The sequence below is a fragment of the Falco biarmicus genome, chromosome 2 (assembly GCF_023638135.1).
Source record: "Falco biarmicus isolate bFalBia1 chromosome 2, bFalBia1.pri, whole genome shotgun sequence".
Classification (NCBI taxonomy): domain Eukaryota; kingdom Metazoa; phylum Chordata; class Aves; order Falconiformes; family Falconidae; genus Falco; species Falco biarmicus.
The window spans coordinates 26314681-26337659 of NC_079289.1; the positions used below are offsets into that span (position 1 = coordinate 26314681).

General features: G+C 36.7%; 1 protein-coding gene across 3 annotated transcripts in view; it reads left to right on the forward strand.

Annotated features, from left to right (window-relative positions):
* Positions 1-22979, forward strand: part of NBEA (neurobeachin) — a 510074-nt gene that overhangs the window by 198137 nt on the left and 288958 nt on the right. For all 3 annotated transcript variants that reach the window (XM_056329059.1, XM_056329057.1, XM_056329058.1), the window contains exon 31: positions 11216-11654. In XM_056329059.1, the coding sequence (XP_056185034.1) occupies positions 11216-11654 (439 nt within the window). The remainder of the gene's footprint in view (positions 1-11215; positions 11655-22979) is intronic.

A 22979-nucleotide genomic window follows, 5' to 3' on the forward strand; every position in this document is an offset into this window, starting at 1 on the left:
ACTAGTCACTACAGATGCCATTGTAGACCTGTGCCTTGGTCAGATTAGTCCTGGCTTCTTTGACTAGGTTTAACTGAACTCCAGACACAAGGCGTGCTTTATGACAAAAGCTGCCATGAAATTCTTTGATCTCAGGCACTTAATCCAGTCTAATGACATTATGTGCCTTAGTAATATCCCCATCCCGTAGATAGCTATAATTTGCTACTTACAAGTTCATAGTTACATATTCTTTATGAGTACTACATATCTATGGTTTAAAGTAGGAACTGTATGTCCATGTACACAATTACACAATGTCTTCAACCTAATGATTGGCAGGCTTGTTCCCTTCACACCTGGCATCTAATAAATCTCATCAGTGCATCTCATTGTCCCTCCAATATCCCTTATTTCTTGTCTACCTATGTAACAGTGTGCAATGCAACTAATCTGCACCTTTCTTCATTGTAAAGTATTTAGGAATACTGATTTGTTTCATGGTATGGTTGAGGGTATTCTCAGTTCTGTTTGGGGTTGGTTTATGGGGGTTTTTTGGGGTTGTTTGTTTTTGGGTTTTTTTTGTCTTATAAGTATTCCAGTCTCCTTTTTTGCCTGCTGAGCATTTGAGTTCCTCGAAGGTGATGGTTCCTTGCAGCCTGGTGTGCTAGCGAACCCTTTTATAAAAATCTTTGACCTTCATCTTTAGCAGCATCTTCCACAAAGATTATGTGTGCGAAATCCTAGCTGTGTTGTATTTAGTAGGGAAGCAGTGCTAAAGCTTGATCTCTACTCCTTGTGATGGGGAATGATTTCAAATCCTATGAAAAGCTTCCTTTCAAATTCAGGAGGATGAAGATAGTCCCAGTAAGCAAAGCTACTTCTTATGGAAGACAGACAAGCTGCTTCTGTTTCATTTTTCGAGCAAATCCATTAAATTAATCTTAACATCAGAGGAGGTTCAGGCCTTTGTAGGAGGGTTATCCAGTCTCTTAAAAGGCTTCTGACTTAACAGTACATTCTGAAAACGCATCTGAGCAGTGCAACTTGCCAGTTCCCACAACCATTTTAAAATAAACTTGTGTTAGTCAAGGCATCATTAGTGGTCTTCACTTCTAGTCAGGAAGAATTGCTCTTGTTACAGAGCATAAAATGCTTCAATTTGTATTTCTGGAATGGCAGCAATTGGAATAGCTTAGAAAATAATGTTTTGTTCTCAGTCAATTTCTTTGGTAAGATTGGGATGTTTTCCCAAAATGGGTATGAAAATATCTCTGTTATGTCTGGAAAGTGTGGAAGTTGAGACTGAAAAAATTGAGAGTAGCCCTTTCTTTTGCCAGGTAGAGAGTAATCACTGCATATTTTGAGAGCAGAAATGTCTTGTCGTTGGAATAAAACACAGGAGAAATAGAGGAGCATGGTATCTTCTGTTAATAGCAGCTAATCTGCCTTATCATGCAACTTCTTCCAACTGCATCTACAAATTTGAAGTAGTTTTAGCTATGGTGCTCAGGATCATTTCAGATGAGTTTTCTCAATTCTGGTCATTGTTGAAGCTGTCCTTGCTTATCCTGAAGGTTTATTGGACTACTGTTTCTTTCAATAGTGCTTCCACATGTCCAGCTGCGGAAAAATGTGAATAATATTTTTTTTTTACACTTCAGCTGGTAGCCTGTTAGTTACTGAGAAGAAATTAATGTTAACCAAGTAGTGGAAAGATATTTTCACTTGAAAATTGATGTTTTCACTTAGCATTATTCAGGAGTGTTTCAGAAATGAAAGCATTGCAATTCACCTTATAACATCCGAAGAAAACCAGTATATAACTTATCACAACATTTTATCAAAAATGGATTGGCTTTTCAAGTCCCTTGATTACACTCTCTGTATCTTTCCAAAAGCGCTGTAAATTAACAGATTTCTTAAAGGTATGTGCTGTGGATTGACTGGAAGCTACTGGTTGTTTTTTTCTTGACACAAGAAACTGTATTAAAAAGTTGCAGAAACCACTTTTTCTTTGAAGACAAGTAAAGCATCAAGTTTCTCTAATCTCATAGGTATACAGTACTCTGGGTATTGTATATTGTGATACTGTTGTTTGTATTCCTATATGTAGTAGTACAGAGATTTCCAGCCTGTTTTGAAACCAAGTATTTTTCATAAGGGTAGCAGTCTAACTACACAAAGTGGACTAAAGGACTAATTTCCATTGCCTGTCAAAATATCCTTTGCCTCCACTAAGTCCTGACAAAATTCATGACTCCATCATCTTCAACATCTGGTTGTACATATGTTCTCAAGAAACTGAGGGAGATGTTATAGGGGACATGGATGATCACGAGAATCATGAAATTAAAATTCTGTTGAATTTCTACCTGCTACTCAAAATTATCATACTGCTTTCCTGGTGAAATACATGCTGCTTATTCCAACTACCTCTGAGAGGGCATGCATTTGAGGATCATGAGATAGTAATAAATACATCTTGAACTAACATTACCCTTCACCAACTACTTAAGGCATCAGAAGAAAGGTTTGCACATATATCTCATTATAGTATTGATCAGTTGTTATTTACACATGCAGCAGTGGTAATAGGGATTATTTTTTTGAAGTAACATCACTACTTCCTTTCATTTGTGTGTGCAATTTACAGATGTTTTAAACGTCTTTGATTTTTCAAAGTAGTGCTTAATAGAAAACATTTTTAGTGTAAGTTGCATCATATGTATCTAACACATTCTATGCTTCACCCTTAACTTTTGTTGCTGGGTGCTGTAACCTAGGTGACAGAGTTTTATTTCTTTTGCAGAGAATGTCTAATCACAAAAACCATAAGTCTTCTCAGCACAGATCAGAAATACAGATATTATTATAGATAACTACCAACAAATCTATTTTTTCATTATGTGTTTTTGAGTTTGCACAGGACAAAAATAAAAAAAGAAAGAGAAAATACTAAAAAAAAATAGGAAATTCACCTAGAGAAAATATTACCGTATTTTTCCTAATTTGTATTTGGTTTTTGTTTTAAATGTAACCAGCTGGTTTTATACCCTAAAGTTGACATTTCTTTAATACAACTTTTCATTTTCTTAAATTTATTTTATTGTAAGTCTTTTTTAGTTAATGCCTCAGTAATGCTTTGTATTAGGACTGCTGACATTTTGTTTGGCAACCAGGTAATCAATCAGACTGATGTACAGATGTCTTATCTATCAAGCACTGAGTGAAAGAGGTTTGATTAGTAAGGAATAATTAAGACATTGATTAAAGACATTGCCTAAACTGATCAAGAGTTATGTCTGTCATAAGTGGCTCTTTTAATACTCTTTCTTTAGTCAAGGTAGAATGAGCTGCCCTGTGTGCCTGCCTGAGTACAGGAGTGACTGCGGGGAAGGAAACAAATCAGAAGACCTTGAAGTATTTGAGCAAATAGAAGCAATTTCCAGTGGGCAGGAAGAGAAGACATACACTTACAGGTGTCCAGCTGTGAAAAAGGGCTGATGATAACTCTGTCCTCTTTGGTCACTTCCCAGGCTTGATTTCCCCACCCCCAAGTCTTTCATACCTCCATTTCTCTCCCATTCCAGAGCCACTCCATTTTTCCTGGTCCAGAGCTACATCCTTTCTCCTCACAAATCCACTCTGGTTAAGGGGAAATTCCCAGCCTTCTTTCTTAAACCTCCTGTCTCAAGATTCGTGCCTTTCCAATTGCCAACCCACCCCAGAGTCTTCCATACCTCCTTTAGTGGGGCACAGCTGAAATTGCCTATTAATGCATATTTATTACATGAAGAGTATTACTGGCCATGCTGCCAAAATGAGTACCTTATGTGGTTGGGCTATGACCAGGATCACTATTCAAGGGATTTTTACTCTGGTCCCTTTTTAACTTTCACACAGAAACAGAAATGCCAACAGGAGAAAAGGTCTTGGGTAGATACAGAGCAGCTTGGCATCTTAATGTTTATTTTAGGGTGTTTCTTCTCAATGTTGTGCCTCAGCCTTTGAGGACATTTCCATTGCAACTCCATTCTTGGTTACTGCTTTCAGTGTGCTTTTAAATCAGATCCTTATTACTCCTTGATTCTGTCCCCATACTTAGTTTCTCATCTCAGATTAATTGCACTGCTTCTCTTTTATGAAAACTAGTAGATTAATATTCCTAGGAATAATTTTTTCACTCCCTTTTCATAGGCTACAGCTTAGGAATTGCTTAGTTGACTCTGCCGCATATGGCAGAAGGTATAATATCACTGCCTGGTTGGATTGAAAGCATTTTCAGCTTGTACTGTACTGTCCCTGAAGGTTTGTAGAATACTACAAATGGGTTTATAAAAGGCAGCTAGTACGGTTATTATCAATGCCTTAAGACAGCTATACAGAAAACAACTTACAAATTTTCCAGTTACACATGCAGTCTGAAAGGTGACAGCAGCTCCTGTATCAAGATTACCCCAAACCTTCTGTTGCCAAATATGGCTATATTGTTTGCAGCAGAAATTTGACAGTGATTTGGGATTCAAATAAATTTTCACCCATATTGTAAGCAGGTAAAAATAGTAATTTTCATACTTTTTTACTTCTGAAAATTTTCAGATGATTTTTATCTAGTAGGGAGGTTTGGTGAAATGAAAAAGACCATAGGAATATACACATAATTTTTCCATTTCTTTGAGGTAAATAAAGATTAAAAGCAGAGTATTTTGTGTTGTCATTTTTTATAATGGCAAAATTGTATGTATTTACTGCAAATATGAAATGTCTCATTATTAAGTTAATAGACATGGAGGGCGGTGTATTTTTTAGGCATATGGAAGCAGTGCAAGAGCTATTTAGGTAACTCAGTAGGTTAAAACAATTACAATACACTTCATAAATCACAAGCAAACAAGATATTTTAAGGAAGGAGCGTGACGGATGAGGTCACCAGATATACAATATGTCATTTAGTTAACTTAAGCCCATATTTTTCCCATAATGTAGTAGATGAACTCATTAGTTACAATGAAAAACACTAAGAAGGAGACATCTGGCTTCCAACTGCCTATTTCTGACAGAGTTAAGATCGCTAGATCTAGTAATGTTTCTGCTTTGTCTACTGACATGGCCTTGTGCTGCAGAAAACTGATGAGGTTTGCTTAAAATTTACAGGCTTACTGTCACATTGTTATAACATAGACAGATGCAATCACTTATATTTTTGCTTCTGTTCATGTTTATCATTTTGCTAAGTTTCTTGGAGTATTTAGGATCTTTATAAAAGTGTACGTGTTATCAGTTTAAGATTTTTCTAAATAACTTTACGAAGCAGTATTCTTTATTCCTGAATTCTGAAGGCAACAGAAGTGCCATGACATGGTATAAATGAACATAGAATAAAACTTGTGGATGTGCAGTGTTGTCACTAAAATTGGTTGGGTTTTTTGACCCATGCTAAGGAGTTTATAATTTACCTAGAATAGTACTATTAATAATGCTCATCCAAACGGTCTTATATTATGTCTTTTCAAGACGTATTTATCTGAATTTCACAAATACTAATTTGCTAGTATTCTTATTTGAGAGGCAGTTATTAAGCAGTTTGGTCTGAGTTTATTTTCCTTTGATTTACAAAAAGTAAATTGGACCTTTTAAACCCTTATTCAATTAGCTTGCTTGATGTTTTTAAAAATGAGAGTTAATGCATTGTATGCAGGCAGTTTTTAAAGACTTTTATTCGAAGTGATAAATCAGACTAAGCTTAATTGACTTAGTACAGCATATTCATATTAAATACTCAAGACAGTAAGAAAAGTGAAGATACAAGTGTGGTTTCTGTGGAAATCAAGTGTCCATACACTTGCCTGTATTAGATTAACTTCTCTTGATATTTTATTCCTAAATAATTTTAAATAGTGTTATGTATTGTATAGTATGTCATATCTAAATCCCATATCCACAAATTTAATTTTCCTTCCATTTTTAGCTTCAAAACCTCTAGGCATTTTATTCTCATTTGGGAACAAAGGATTACAAGGTACCTGCTGAGTAATTAAGTACAATCCTATTTGTAGCATCTTGAAATTAGTTCTGTTTTTTGAACTTGCTACTCTGAGTGGACAGGTATTCCAGAATCTTAATTCCGTATTGATGGCTGTTATTTCCCAAACTGAATTTATTCCTGCTGAGTTTGCACTCAGTATTTCTCATGTCAACTCTTCCATTTAGCTTAAATCCTTTTTTTTTTTGGAGTTTGTGTCCAGAAAATACGTGTATGACAGTTGTTGTATACCATCTCAGTGTTAAGTTTGGCCAGACTATATTAGCCAAACTCTTCTTTTCTGCAACAGTAGATCACTGTGGATCTCCGCAGTGGCATTTCCATCTGTCTCAAATACAACAGTGTACGCAGTATTCCATAACAAACCGTACCAAAGCCTTCTCTAATGCCATTAATACTTAACTGTTGCAGGAACTATTTCTTCAGAAAAGTTTGGAATCACATTTGCCTTTTCCATGGCAGTGTTGTATTAGTAACTGTATAGTTACCCAGTGACTGGTGTATCCAGGTCCTTCTCTTCAGTCATTTCCGGTTGGTGAATTTCAGTTACAATGGGAATCTCTGTCTTAGTCACTGGATGCATAGCTTTTCACTATTAAATGTAATTTGCAGTTCTGTCATAATTCCTTCTTATAATCATCCCTCTGTGGCCATTAATTGTACCTTGTAACTCTGTCATCAGCAAATTTCACCAGAGTGGTTTTACTTTTTCACCTGAAATCTTTATTAAATTTTTAAACAATATAACTCCCATGGTAGTTGCTCTCAGTCTGGTGGTTTGGTTTTTTTTCTTTTGAAGCTATTTGATGGCTTCTTCTTACCCAGTTTCTTTTCCCACAGTCTATTAATTTCCAGGTTCTCCTGACTAAATTACTATCTGTTGTGACAGCCCCAGCTTAACTGAATTTACTACATTGGCCCTTATTTTCTTTAAGCAATAAATATTTTAAAAGCTCTTTTAACAAAGCAATTTGTAATGTCTCCTTCTGTTGCATTACTGTTCTTCACTCCAGAATAAATCCTGGAATCTTGCTTACTGTTGAAGGTTTGCAGTTGTCCAGATCATTTTTACCCCTTTCTTAAAAAAAGAAACCATGTGTGGTCTTCTCCAGTCCTGTGGTGCTATCTCCACTTACCTGTTTGTCAAAACTATTTGCTACTAGACCAGTAATTTCATAGACTGTATCTTTCAAACTTGGCTTGGACTCAGTTCATTCCCATGATTTTAATGTCTTCAAATCTTTTTTCTGGTTGAGTTAGGGTATGTGAATTTCCACAACCACATTTCTATCAACTTTCTTGTCTCGTTTTCTGTTCAGCATTATTCACTTTAATGAAAATTGAAGTTAAGTGTACTCTAACTTCACCATGTAGCGGACCATCTTCTTTTTTCAGTGTCCTCTTTTCATTGACCTAATAAAGGAGCCTTACGCTATTTTACTTACCATACATTACAAGGGCAACAACCTACTTGACTGGCAGTCCAGTCCTACTCCTTCCTTCAGTTGAGAAGCCTTGTCTTTGTATGGGTGAAGTTTAAAAAGACAGGTAGAAAATTTATTAAGGTCATTCTGTGGATCAGATGTCCTTCTGTGCCAAATATAGGCAGTATTAAGTAGATATGGATTTTTTTTACTTCCTGGCCCAGCAGATGCTAAATGTATTTTATGCAGCTCATAAATCCAGTTTCGACTTCCTGCTTCACAAAGCAGGACTCATATCTATTTGATAAGATGTGTTTAAGGCACTTAGGAGAAAAGGAAGAAGGAAGTGGCTTCAGTGTTTATGGCTCTTAAAAGAAGAAAGCAATACTCTTTATAATGGGTTGTTCTGCTTTGTATTTTTAAAAGTCTCTTCTGTTCTATCTGTATCTGCTTGTTAATCCCTGTACACATGATGAGGTTTACACTACCATTAGTTCAAACATGTAAATAATTTCATATGGATTTTTTTATATGCACATGCATACACACATACTTATGTGCATGGCTTGGCTGAACAGAGGTTTGGCTGCAACACAAGGTAAAAAAGGAGAGTTTGCCACCTGTAAAAGAATGGGCAGGCAGCTCTGGAAGGCTATAAGGATGTCACAAGGTTATGCAGGGCAAAGATTAGAGAAGTGAAAGCCCAGCTAGAACTCAGGCTGGCCACTGCTCTAAAAGATAACAAAAAATGTTTTTACAAATACATCGGTAACAAAAGGAGGGCCAAGGAAAATCTTCAGTCTTTACCGGATGCAGCGGGGAAGATTGCCAGGAAGGATGGAGAAAAGACTTATGATAAATACTTAATGCTGTATTGCCTCAGTCTTTAACAGTAAAACCAGCTTCCCTCTGGGTACCGAGCCCCTTGAGCTAGAAGACAGGGATAAGGAGGAGCAGAATGAAGTCCCCACAGTCCAGAGGAAATGGTTGGTGGCCTGCTGCTCCAGTTAGACATTCACAAGTCTATGGGTCCAGATGGGATCTACCCAAGGGCAGTGAGGAAGCTGGTGGAGGAGCTCACCAAGCCACTCTCCATAATTTATGAGCATTCCTGGCAAACTGGAGAGGTCCCAGAAGACTGGAGGTTAGCCAGTGTGACACTGATCTGCAAGAAGGCCCGAAAGGAGGATCCAGGGAACTACAGGCCTGTCAGCCTGGTCCCGGTGCTAGGGAAGGCTATGGAGCAGGTCATCCTCAGCGCCATCACACGGCATGTGCAGGACAACTGGGGCATCAGGCCCAGCCAGCATGGAATTATGAAAGGCAGGTCCTGCTTAACAAACCTGATCTCCTTCTGTGACAAGGTGACCCCTGTCCCGTGGATGAGGGGAAAGGCTGTGGATGTTCCTTACCTGGACCTTAGTAAAGCCTTTGACACCGTTTCCCACAGCATTCTCCTGGAGAAACTGGCTGCTTATGGTTTGGATGGGTATGCACTTCACTGGGTAAAATCCTGGCTGGATGGCCAGGCCCAGTGAGTGGTGGTGAATGGAGTTACATCCAGCTGGTGGCCAGTCACAAGTGGTGTTCCCCAGGGCTCACTACTGGGGCCCGTTCTGTTTAATCTCTTTATCAATGATCTGGACAACAGGATCGAGTGCATCCTCAGTCAGTTTGCAGACAACACCAAGTTGCAGGGGACTGTTGATCTGCTTGAGTGCAGGAGGCTCTACAGAGAGATCTGGAGAGACTGGACCGATGGGCTAAGGCCAACTGTATGAGGTTCTAGAAAAAGTGCTGGGTCCTGCATTTGGATGACAACAGCCCCACGCAAGGCTGCAGGCTTGGGGCAGAGAGGCTGGAAAGCTGCCTGATGGAAAAGGTCCTGGGGGTGCTGGCTGACAGCCAGCTGGACATGAGCCAGCAGTGTGCCCAGGTGGCCAAGAAGGCCAACAGCATCCTGGCTTGTGTCAGAAACAGCGTGGCCAGCAAGACCAGGGCAGTGACCACCCCCCGTACTGGGCACTGGTGAGGCCGCACCTCGAACCCTGTGTTCAGTGTTGGGCCCCTCGCTGCAGGTGGGACATCAAGGTGCTGGACCATGTCCACGGAAGGGCAACGGGGCTGAGGAAGGGTCTGGAGCACAAGTCTGATAAGGAGCAGCTGAGGGAACTGGGGTTGTTGAGCCTGGAGAAAAGGAGGCTCAGGGGAGACCTTATCGCTCTCTACAGCTGCCTGACAGGAGGGTGTAGGCAGGTGGGGTCAGTCTCTTCTCCCAGATAACAAGTGATAGGACAAGAGGAAACGACCTCAAGTTGCACCAGAGGAGGTTTAGATTGGATGTTAGGAAAAATGCCTTCACTGAAAGGGTGGTCAAGCACTGGAACAGGCTGCCCAGGGAGGTGGTGGAATCATTCCTGGAGGTGTTTAAAAAATGCATAGATGTAGTGCTTAGGGACATGGTTTAGTGGTGGGCTTGGCAGTGCTGGGTTAATGGTTGGACTTGATGACCTCAAAGTCTTTTTCAAACTAAATGATTCTATGATTCTAAGTGGTAAAAATGTAGATATTTTACACGTGACTGTATCAAACAATCGATAATAAGTTATTGATTGTTATTAAAGTTACATTGCTGAAGCACATTTTGCTTGGAATAGTCAGAAGGGCAGACCTTCATCTGAGTATGTTGTAATATCCACATGTAATTTCCATAATATCTAAACTGCTATATCAGAACCATTAAAAAAAAAAAAAAGTTCCTATTTCATACATAGGCCAGCTAAATTTTATATTCAAGACAAGTGCTCTAATGAAAATAAAGTAGTTTAAAAATAAATTAAAAAATCAGTTTGAGTGCAACTTTTTGTCATTAAAAGTAGCCACAGTCTGTTGCTCTAAAAAAATGTAACCAAAAAGATGAATATGGAAGTTATTCATAACTCTAGCAAACTTTCCTTTAAGCATAGCAAATTACTCTTAATTTAATGAAGTTGTTATGTCTGTTTCACCGAAGTAATTAATAAAGGTGTGTTTTTCAATTACAACATGTTATAGAGTCCATATCAATCTGGAAGTGTTCCAAACTGAACAGATTCCACTTTCCTGTCTCTATAAAGCTGTGTTTATTTTGTTCTTAACATTTGCCTGAAAGAATTACAGGATTTTACCTTTTGTGGGGAAAGGGGAGTTATCTAAATGCAATCTAAAATCAACAATAACATCCTTTTTTATTCATGTATAAATAAATTTGTATGCAATGTAATGATAGGTGTGTAAAAATGTGTATAAAACAAAAGACAAAGCAACCAAAAGGTCTAGCAGTTTTCCTTTGAATGTAGGCTTAATATTTGCTGACAGCAATAAAAAGACTCAATTTTATAGTAATCCTAAAGTATAAATGATTGCATTTTTCTCTTCCAGTAGTCTCACAGATCATACAGATATGCAGTCAATAGGTTATAATTTTTAGTGTTATTTTTTGCTGGCAGTATTTTGCTATTTAATTACTGTGTGAGTAGTGGGCTGTAATTTCTAAATGTCACTGAGCTTGCATAATGCAGCTTTGGGCTTCCTCTTCCAAGCTTTTATATATGCCAAACAGCTGTTGAAAGCAAAGTGTTTTGTACGTAGAATGAGTTTTTGAGCTTTAAACTGCTAAGAATTGTGGACTTTCTAACACATTTCTGTCTTGTAAAACCTTGTGGTCATATTTTTAGGAAAGAAATCAAAGTTATAAATATTGTTCATAATCTCTATTTCACTGCAGAGACACCAACTGTATTTCCAGAAAATATCAAAGATAAAGAAACACCGACACCTGTTGAAGATATTCAGCTGGAAAGCTCTATCCCTCATACAGATTCTGGAATTGGAGATGAACAGATGCCTAACATTTTGAATGGGACAGACTTGGAGACCAGCACAGGCCCTGATGCTATGAGCGAGCTGTTGTCTACTTTGTCTTCTGAAGTGAAGAAATCTCAGGAGAGCTTAACAGAAAGCCCCAGTGAAATCCTGAAACCTGCATCATCAATATCCAGTATCAGCCAAAGTAAAGGCATCAATGTAAAGGAAATACTGAAAAGTCTTGTGGCAGCCCCTGTTGAAATAGCAGAATGTGGTCCGGATCCGATCCCTTACCCAGATCCTGCACTGAAGAGAGAAGCGCAAGCTATTCTCCCCATGCAGTTTCACTCATTTGACAGGTATATGACCGGTTTCATTTTATATTTATGTAAATCAGAAATTTGAAGGACTTTTATTTTTTTTAAACATGGTTATTCTCTGTTGGTTTGTATTAGACTATGTTAAAAAACAGCTGTGTTACTTCTCCGTTTCTGTGTTACCAAAACAGGCCGTATAGTACAGACAGAAGTAATTCACGTTGTTTTTCTCTGTCAGCAGTAAATAAAACTCCACGAGGTACTTGGAAAGCAAGCCTGTTGTAAAGAAATATTTTTGCAATAAAAACGTTTTTCTTTTAAAACAGCATTTTAGTGAGGAGCAGGAGGGGTAGTATCTGCTGATACAGAACAGACTGTGCAGAAAGTCTGTCAAATATTCTTTCTAAGGCTTAAATCTTAATTGGATCCATCATTGCACTGTTTTCTGGTACTGAAATGCTTCAACCATGGCAAATTGTTTGCATGGTCATGGTGGAAGCCAGTTTCCTTTTAGGTCTTTAAACAGCAAATGTGCTCAAAAGTTAGTGTTTAAAAATAAACTGCTGAACGTTTCTACGAAGAGTCCTTTGTTTCTCTTTTTAGGGGGTATCTTCCCACCTTCTAATGAATCTGCTTTTCTTTAAATGTCCAGTCCATCTCAGTTATCCTGAACATAGAAGTTGTGGTAAGATGTGCAGTTCACATCCTTCCAGAAGAAGGGTAACCTGATTCATCGTGGGTTCAATCTTAACCTGTGCAAATAGCTAACTTTTATAAGTGTTGATCCGGTTACATTTTCCAGTATGACAAAGACCCCTGCAGTTTCTTCATAAGAATGTTTTTTAAAAGTGAAAAATGGAATCAAGACTTAACTCAAAGAAATTGTAAAATATGTCTCAAAATTTTAAGCAAAGTTGTAGAAATGTATTAGTTCATCATACAGGTATGAGGAAATGAAAAATAAAGCAAGAAAACAACTATGTTGCGATCTATAAGAAAAATCACAGACTTTTACAGAAAACCTGAAAAAATTACAGAAATGTCTTCATTAAAAAAGTCTTTAAAACAATATGCATCTTTCAGTGTAATGTAAAATGCAAGAAGATACATGAGAATTTTGAAATAAAAGTGAAGAAGCAATTTTTCATTATGAATTCCAAAAAAAATCTGCTGCCTTCTTGTCTGTATATATACCTTAGTACTGAGGCTGCTTTTCCAAAATAATTCAATAAACAATCAGGTAGTATCTATTGTAACAAAGAAAATCTGATCAAGATAGGAAAAGTGAAATGTACTTTAGAAGCAATTAATATATCCCTTTCAAATAATATTACAGGTCTTAAGGCCATGCCAGAGAAAGCTCATTTAGGAACAGTTTCATTAAGGGTTTTTTTTTTTTTCATCAATCTGCATGTTTTGATTTTAGAGTGATTTCAATGTGAATTGAAAAATATTTTTTTTTCCTATACAGTTAGGAATTTTTCCTTATCCTCTGTGAGGAACCATCGTATTCTAGAAGGTATTCTTGTACAATAAGGAGTACAAAAATTTGTGCTACATAATAAATAATGAATAAGAATTAATAATACCTAACTGCAACCACCAAAAGATTACTTTACTTTAGTTGAACGTATCCAGCTAAATTTCTACCTGGCTCAATTAAGAAAAATATTTCATTCAGAGGGTTGCTGTTAATTCACAAAATGCTAGACACCTAAATTAAAATGGAGCCTATCACTTCATGAGATATCTTTGTTATCATTAGAGGGAACCTAACATCAATTTGGTTGAAGAGCTGAGTTTTATTCTGCATTTCTAAATTTAGAAGAAAACATGAAAAACTCTGAAGATCGGCAGTAGGTTGGCCATAACCTGTATTTAGTGGGACCACCTCCATTATATTCTTCCTGCAACAGTGTGACTGCTTGTACATTTTGAACATCATTATTAATAGATGCTAACACAAAATTATTTAATTATTTGAGAGGTGCTATTTGAGAGATGTCTAGACCCCGTGGATTTTCATAGCTATTTCATTCTTAATAAGTTTGCTTAGGAGCTAAGGGGTTTAAGTGTTTTGTTTTTTCCTGGTCCTGTTACCCTGCTGTCCAAGTTGTAATTCCAGGATTTGCTGTACAAAGTGTACAGCTGTGTTTGGACCTTGGTAGCATATGTTGTACCATGTCAGCTCTTGGCATTGTTTACTTCTTCAGAAAAAAAAAAAAAAAAAAAAAAAGAAAAAAGAAAAAAAAAAGTGGTAATGGTTGAAGTTTAGGCAAAAGAAGACCCATTTACAACAATTTCGTTGGAATATTTTGTTTCTATTAAATAGATGATCCTGCTGTCTGATTTTACTGCGTGAGGTAAATAATGTTTTTCAATGTAACCCTCAACTATGAAGGGAAAATTGACAGGTTCAGGCACGTCTCAGCAGATTAGGAAATGTTAAATTATTTCCTCCAACTAAATGGATGTTATTGTGGGCATCTTGATGAAAATACTTGGCCCACAGGACCTCAGCTGGCTTGTTGTAACTCATGGCTACATTACTGAATGATGAGCACTGTTCATGAAATTACTTCTCTGTGCAGTTTGCTCATATTTTCAAAGTACTTGCTTGACCTCTGTGGAGGTAAAAGATGGGTGGTTGTGGTGTTGCTTTTCTTTTTCAATTTATGAAGGAGGAGCAGATTGAGATCCTGACCCTATAACTTTTCCTGGGGTGCTGAAACAAAGGGGAGGCGGGAACGAGATGGGAATTGAATACTATATTGAAATAATATTAGAATTAATTAAAATATTAATTGAGAAAACAACATGAACTTTAGCTTGTGGTGGTTTATGAACATTTTGTATGGCCTATAGTATCCCAATTATCATTGAAAAATGAAAAAAAAATACAGTGTGATTGTTCTTCTATACTTGCTCATGTAAATATAATTGTACTTACTGATATAAAATAACAAGTAATATACACTGCATATTTTTTAAAAGCTGACACTGTGCTTCTGAACCATATTACTGTAGGGTCTTCTGTTGCTACAGTTTATGCAGTTCTGGTACTTCACTGAGCAATGTGGCTATTGGTCATGTTTATTCTCTTTAGGGAGTGTCATGAGTAATGGAGTGTATTGTTTCGTCAGGTTTTGTTTCTTTCAGTTTTTATAAAATGTGCACAGTGATTCCATATTTATAAGTAAATCAAGGTCAGATAAATGTTAACATTAATCAAAAAATATTCTTAGTCCTTGTGAGGCTAGACTTTTATTTTATTTTTGCATTTGGATGGCTGAGTGCCTTGTAAAAGAAGAGTTAAGATAATAAGTAATTAGTAAAAAAATAACTGTATCTTTGTTATTTTAAGATATTTCTGTAACTATAATCACAATCTTACATGCAGGTAAACTCTATATAAAACAAAGTCCTGAAAACAGATCTGAAGTTCAAAATTCTATTTTATAATTTAATATGATGTATTTTGCTCTGCGTTATCTTCTAATCGTACATTGCTAATATGTTCGTAGGAGTCATTGTGTAATAGGCCACAGTGTGTTCTTCCAATAGAATTTGTGCACTCATAAATGAAATATAAAAGCAGAAAATGTGTCCAACATGTTTTATCAAATAGGACTTGTGTGTAGTTAATGTATGCAGCAGTTCAAGTACTATCGAATGTAAATGATGAGGTGATATTGATGAAAGGAGGGGATTGAGGTCTCGGGGGGCGCTGATGACGGATTGAACAGAAGCGGCCTTGCACCACACGGAACTCAAGTCTGTCGTCTTCACCACTCAAAGCCGTAATGGGAGGTGGCAGTCTGAAATGAGTTGCCACGGCAAAGAGTATTATTTTTGAAATGCTTTCACACAAATCACTAGGCCCTGCATACAACTTAGTTTCATGCTTTAATGTCATCAGGAGGCACAAATTGGTGTGTCTAATTGTTTGCCACCTGCCAGCAAAATGAGCTGCCAGCCAGCCAGACGGGTTTGATTGTCTGTCAGCTCTTCAATAGATTGAGAGTGACAACATCAAAAATTTCACTTCAAACTCTGAAGCTTTGAGCAGCTTTTCAGAGACCTCTTCCCCACAAGTGCTTCTGGACAACTGCATTTTTCAATTAGTTTTCAATATATTGCTGCCTTCTGCCTCATCTGTCTTAAGGTAGCTGTAATTACATTATGAGCTATATAAACAGATTTCTGGGACACTGGAGCCTGGATCCTCAAAGTTATGACATGTCTTTTAACGTCAGACTGAATTCCTTGAAAATGGCATCTGGGATGACATTTTTAGAAGCAAACACAAAGGGTTGTTTCACCTAGATTTGCAACTAATGGAACATAACTCACCAATAATTCCTTTTTGCCTTCTCATCTTTTGTCTGACAAAAATCAGTCCCCATTATTGATTTTTAGGGTTTGGAGATTTCTTGTTTCTGTTTGGTTTTTTTTGTTTGGTTTTTTTTTTTTGGCATTTGTCCCACTAGATGCAAATTAGACCATTAACATTTGTGAATTTGTTTGTGATTCTACCCGGTAATGCTTTCTGAAGCTTACGTGTGTTCCATACTACTTATTTCCAGTAGAGAGATTTTAGAGGGGTGTTATTAGCAAAACTGAGAGTGCTTATGGATTTGTGTCTCATTTATTAGTTTTTCAAAATGAGGTAATTTACATATACTTTTTGTACTTAGCAGAATTATTTCAATAGAAAGCATGCTTGCCTAAGAAGAAAATCTGGAAGTCCTGGAAGTGAGACGATCAGGGGGGTTTGCTGCTGTTAAATTACCTTACTCCTTTTAATGCATTAGCAGTTCATGAATTGGAATACTATGGGTTTGCATAGTTTACTTGCTCAGTGAAGGCTTCACAAGCATATTTTGAAATATTTTGGAGGATACACTTTTGAAGTATTATAGTCTTGGTTGGGGTTTTTTTGGGGGGTGGACGGCTGGGGGGTTTGTCCCCCATAGAAGGTCCTTGGGGGCAGTTTTAATAGTATTTAGATGCTAGAAAAGGTGGACATCTTGTGAAATCCAGTCAAGGCTGATACATGCCCTGCCAGTTTGTACAGAGAGAGATGATCTTCAAAAAAGTATGTTTAATATGTTTTATGTATGTGGGCTATATTTAGAAGGACTATTCAGATGATCTGTGTGTTTTACTAGAATAAACTTTTTTCTTTTTTCTTTTTCTATACTAGCAGAATGGGGAAAAGACAAGAACTGTGAGAGAAGAAACACTGAAGGTTCAAATAGAGAGGTTCAATATTTATCTGTTGTATTATTACCCACTTTTGGGAGATCATTGATACATATTGATCTACACGGTCATTTAAATAAAACAGATAAATGAGAGGTTATATTCCTGTTAGAGTTATTAGATTCTCCAAAAGATAATTGCTGAAAAATAGAGCTGATTTTCCTGAAAACTTAATAAAAAGGAGATATGAATAAATAAGTTTTATTTTTCTCTCAACAGAAAATATTACTTTTTGAAGTTCATAATGAAAAATAATGGGAGAAAACAGAGCATATTTCCCATTAATCAGAAGGGACAGTTACAGGTGCTGTCTGTACTTAGTCATTGCATTCCCCATTGCTTTGGGTATCACAGTAGTTTGTGAACATGTGAATGAAAAAACTGGTCAGTTTGGTAATTAAGTGACCCATCAGGGGTTTCAGTTCACTCTCAGTAATTTCCGTATCTTTGTGCAGTGGAGACTGTGGTCCAAAGGAAAGACTTGAGAGCTCCTCTCTCTAAAATATATTTTCTAAAATAGCAGTTAAAATACACTCCAGAGAATGGGAGGTATGATTTCAAATCCTGTTAAATGGAGAAGGGAGCTGAAGTTGCATTGTCTGTATTCCTAGAGACTGTCTTGGCCACTCGTTTACTAAATAAAATGGGTGACAACGTGGAAGCGCACCTCCACCTCACCTGTTTGTTTAGAACAAATTCATCCTAAATTTACAAATAGGTTCAAGATGACCAAAATTTGGTATATTAACCCTCAATTTTTTTCATAAAGCTGTAACTGTGTTCCCCTTGTCCATCATTTAGCAATCTATATGCAGGTAGCACTTTCAAAACTCTTCTTATAACCTGTATGATGTGCATCTTTTTGTATTCATATGCATGGAGCTGTAGATGTATCTCAACTGAAGTTTTATGTCTGTTTTACCAGGAGAAACCAGCATCTCTCTGCCCTTTAATATTATTCACTGGGTATATAGACGAAAATTGCACTAGATTTTTGTCTTGATTTTTTACTCAAACAGGCTCTGTAAAACCACCGTTAAAGCTGTGCTGACTTTTACAAAACTGCTGTTTTTTAGCTCTTGCCTTTTTGGATTTTTTTGCATCATAGATACAGGGTTAGGTTCCTTGCCCATCCCAGTCTATACCTCATGCTGGTTGCATCTTTATTTTTTTGTCTTTATTCGATGATGTTTCTGGCATTTAATACATGATGTTTTCACTTATATTCTATTCACATTCTTCAAATTTATTAAATTCCTAGTACTTCCAATTTCTCTGTTCATCCAAGACCATTCATCTTTCTTGATAGCTAGCTTTTTAATCTCTTACAGTTTTTCCTTTTTTGTTGTCAATATTTTAGATCATTTTAGGTGCTTCAGCTAATTTATCCTGAATGCAAAGGAGGTACTAGTGACTGGGAATCTCACTCGGGGTAAATACTCTCTAGCTTGATCTGAGAGAGAAGATCAATGATCTTCATGTCCTTGTCCTAAAACCACACCTGAGATGATTCACCTTCTTATATTTAGAAACAAGCAATTTGTGTTTAGTAGAGTAGGATCATTTTATGTACTTTAAGCTTAGGAAGTTTTGATGAATGTATGCTATCAAATGATTGAAAGAATCCGTAACAACTAACTGGATATTCAGCACTAAGTTTTCACTTGCACAGGTTCAAAGATTATATACTTCTGTGAGCCTTTCCTATCTCTTCAGTATACTTAACAATTTTTTAATCCATTTTTTCCATGGCTCTTGACTCTGAGTTACATCTTCCTTCCTTGATTTCAGGTTAATCTTACCTTAATGTCTAATAGAATGTTGTCTAAAGTAGAATTCAAATTGTGCTGTTAGTACATGCTAATGATCACTTATTATAGACTCAAATCATAATCTGGGGCTGAAATCAGAAAGAATAGTGGATAATTTTTATGGGCAATATGCATGTTTCATAAAGGACTGGTCATGTATATAGGCATGGAGAAAATGTATAACTCACGGCAGAAATACTAAAAAAATACTAAGCTTTCTTTCCAGAGATTAATTTAATCTAACTGTAGGAACAAGGTAGCATGTAATATAGCAAATTGTCCCTAATTTCCTACTGTGATTTCTTGTGAAATATCTGGGAGAAGTTGTTTTTTGACAGAGTATTTCTGTGAAAAATTTGTCTGATATCTGTACTGCTTTTTGAAGAGCACTTCTTGAAAATCCTTATGCTTTCTGCTGCTGTGGGGGAGAAAAGGAGGAGCAAGAATGTTAATTCAGCCTTAAGAGGTTTCACATATCTCAGAACAGCATAAAGTGATTCTGATTTAATTGCTGCCGCTTAGATAGGTGACACAAGACATTCAGTATTGAAGGCTTATCTCTGACCTCTTGATTGACCAGAGTGATTAGGTTGCAAGGCCTTTAAATTTTAAAATGAAGATATACAAAATGTGGATCACAGAGAAAGAGTGAGACAATACAATGCTGCAAAACCTGATTTGTATGTCACCAGCACTGGGTACCTAAATTTTTAAGGAAAATTTGAGAAGGGGTGGGGGTCTTTTATTTCCTTTTTCTCTTTATGCAGTTCAACACGTTGATGGTGTTATTTTCTACCTAGTTATTTCATGCAAATTTCTAAACCCCAGAAGAATCCTGTAGCCATTTGCTGAGGTTATTTAATGAACCAGCAATGCGCAAGTGGTATGCAGGTTGAACCAACAACACTCATCTGAAGCATGATATGAATTACAATGACTTAAGGCTTAGGTTTACAATTTGAAAAGGACACGCGTAGAGTAACAGAATAATGATTAGTAGTCACAATTCTTCTTAGATTTGTAAACGACCTAATGAACAGAGAAATAAAATCAGTTGCTACAGCCAATTACTATTAAGCTTTTCCTGACTAAATCATTGGGGGTCATTTGAGACCATGATAACACGAACCAGAAAAATGTGGACCAGTTTGGGATGTTTAGGAAGTCTGAAATACACTATAGAAAACTAGGCCTAATATGAAACGATAGAAGTGTCTATAACCTTTTCTTCTAGTCTGTAGATTTCTGTTCCTCCATGAAGGAAATACCTGAATGCCTTACAGATACATGTAAGACACCTATCACATTGAATTATTTCCTCCATTCATATTATATGCAGGTAAATAGCTACACTTCTTTCATAAATCTGATTTGCCCATTTTCACCATATGTGCTATTGCAGTAGTTTGATTGATTAAAAGAAGGGGCTTTTTACTTGAAAGCACCAAGTCATCCTCTTTCACCTTTCTTGTTCTGCTGTTCCTTTGATTGCCTTGCACATTTTTGACCACTCTGTTGTGGTGTTTGTATAGTTTTTCAATCTCCTTCTTCTGCATGTTATTCTGTATTCTCTCACTGTATTTTGTTCTATCAGCAAGAACGAGACATTTTGACAAGGTCACTATGTGTGACATGTCAGAAAGCCGCATTTTCTTTCAGTCTGGGATGATAACGTCTCACTGATTTTGCCTATTCTTATGGTAGAGAGATTTCTCTTGTTTCTTGATAATTTGTATTTTAATAACACCTGACCTGCTGTAATGTCCTGATTCAGACCTACACAAGAATGTCAACCATATGTAGAGCATTAGTATTTGAGGGGTCTGGGTAGGGTTGTCCTTTCTTACTATGGGAGCTGATTTTCAGTCTTTGACTACACTCCTAAAAAATGAGGTTTTGCCTTTACAGGAAGCCAGTACATTTGGTGGTTGGACTAGATGACCTTTAAAGGTCCCTTCCAACCAAACTATTCCATGATTCTATTATGTCTAAGAAGTAAAGTTGACAGATGTGGTCTTTGCTATGGATAGTTAAGTGATCTTTTGGATACTCTGAAAGACCACTGAGCTGTCTGAAGAAAAGGAGGAAGACTTTGAATTTAGCTACATCTTCTTCAGAAAAGTAGCAGGAAAATAGAAAATACTTCTGCAGCAATTGTGTCAGCAATTTAGCAAATATCAATACCAGACCTTATAGGAGGGAAAAATTATTTTACCCAAAACAAAACAGATCTCACTGACTCGTGGTCTGTCTCATGTTTGCAAACATTATAATGGGTGTGTGTCTAAGGAGGCTGTCCAGCAGACTCCCCCCATCCTTGTGTCCAGATGCTAGGTCCAGGATTTGCTGTAATGACATGGAGAGCATGGGATGCCAGCTGTCAAGTCTTTCTCACATATCCTGGGTTCCTCATAGGTTGGCAACTATTTTCAGGGTTTAGTTATGCCTTTTTTTACCCTTATGGAGCTGTCAATAGTCTGTCCCTACTTCCCCACCTCTCTGAGTCATCACTGTTCATTGGGTTTGCTTCCAAAGTCTGATTATCTTGCAAAGATACACTCATGCCTGTGGTCTTGATGACCTGATAATCTATGTGCCATTAGCTTAGGCAGTTGAAAATGGTTTTTCCTAGTATGTCTTTTCTTCTTGTGCCTCAGCAGCCAAATATTCCCATTCACACCAGTCTTAACCTTTCTATTGCAGTTCTCTACAAAGGTGTTGTAGGTAATGATAGTAGTTTCCTTATGAAATTAAAATATTCAGGAGATGCTCCCACTTAAGATACAAGTCCTAATTTCTCCTTCTGTTTCTTTGGCACTACAGGGCCTCTGCTTTTGAATACGTATTCAGTATTCCTGAAAAACGAGAACTCCAGTATATGAAGTATTAATTGAGACAGAGATCTTTGTGTGTGGATAGGAGCCAATTTTAGGAAATTTCATGGTGTTATGGAGCAGGGTAATCTAACCCGTGTAGACCTGGCTTTAATCACCTGTAGCTGCTGCTATGTAAACACTTCATATTAGAAATTATTATATGGGATTATTAACTACAGACAAAAGCAATTATTTTAGGGTCACTTATCTTAATAGCTATTGCATTGTGCAAACTCATTTTCTCCTAATGTCAATGGAAGGAGACAGAAAATCATCAATATACTTAGAATTACCTTTCTAATAGTATGTGCTTCAGGGTAGTGGTAACATTGTTCAAAACGCAGATACATCAACTGGCACTGTTACCCCTCTAAAAAGGAGTAAGAAAAAATTGTTTACGGATCATTTTGTACACTATCATCATATAAGAGGAGATAAAAAAAAAAACCAAACTTGTCTATAATTCTCACAATAGCATCAACAATACAATTTACATCACCAGTCCTTAAAATCCAGGGGACACTGAAGATTTAGACGTATATGAACAAACTACTTTACTGTAAAAAGTAGTTCTGCACCTTTCAATCTGTATGTATCATCCTGTTTAAACAGAAGGATAACAAAACAATAACCAAAGGAACTTCTAGAGCAAAATGTGGCCTTATTGCCCTAAAAAGTTGCATTTTCTTGGTGTATTATTTGATCAAAATGATTAATTTTAAAGAAAAGCGTATCTGCTTAACTAGCAAACGTGATGATGATGAAAATATCTTTTGTAACGTTTACAAATATAATTTGTTTCAGGTTTGTTTTTCACTCAGGTTTTCTACTGAAATAGACTATTTAGGAGCAGTTTTTGATAGACAAATGGAAATATTAAAAGGAAAAATGTAAATATCGTTGTCTGCACTATGACAGCTGTCCAGTGCTGAAAAAAAAATTAATTAAATGTCTTCTTAAAAGTTTCCTTCTTCTTCTGTTATAACACATAGAGGAAGTCTTTTAGTTTTGAGATTTGGGGGGAAAAGAGAGTGGTTTAAGATTAGGTGAGAATGTGTTTGAATGCAATGTTGTCTATTTATATCTGATATTATGTCAGACTTCTATAAAAGCCCTGTTCTCTTCTTAAAAGCTTCAAATTCTCAAGACTGCTTTTTAAGCTTTATTTTTAAATCAATATTGTATCAATATTGTGAAAGCACATATTTACTGTGTTCCATTTTAGGTGTTCAATTTACATCATGAGCTGTTGGTTGAAATGAGTGTGAAAGTTTTCCAGAAGGCTGAGTGCAAAATTATGTTTGTTAGTGAACTATATTTGCAAGACCAGTATGTGCACGGTGCTGAAGAATCAGCTACTGTACTCAAATGTTCAGATGGCTGGCAAAAAAATTGTCAGCTTAGATAATTTCAGT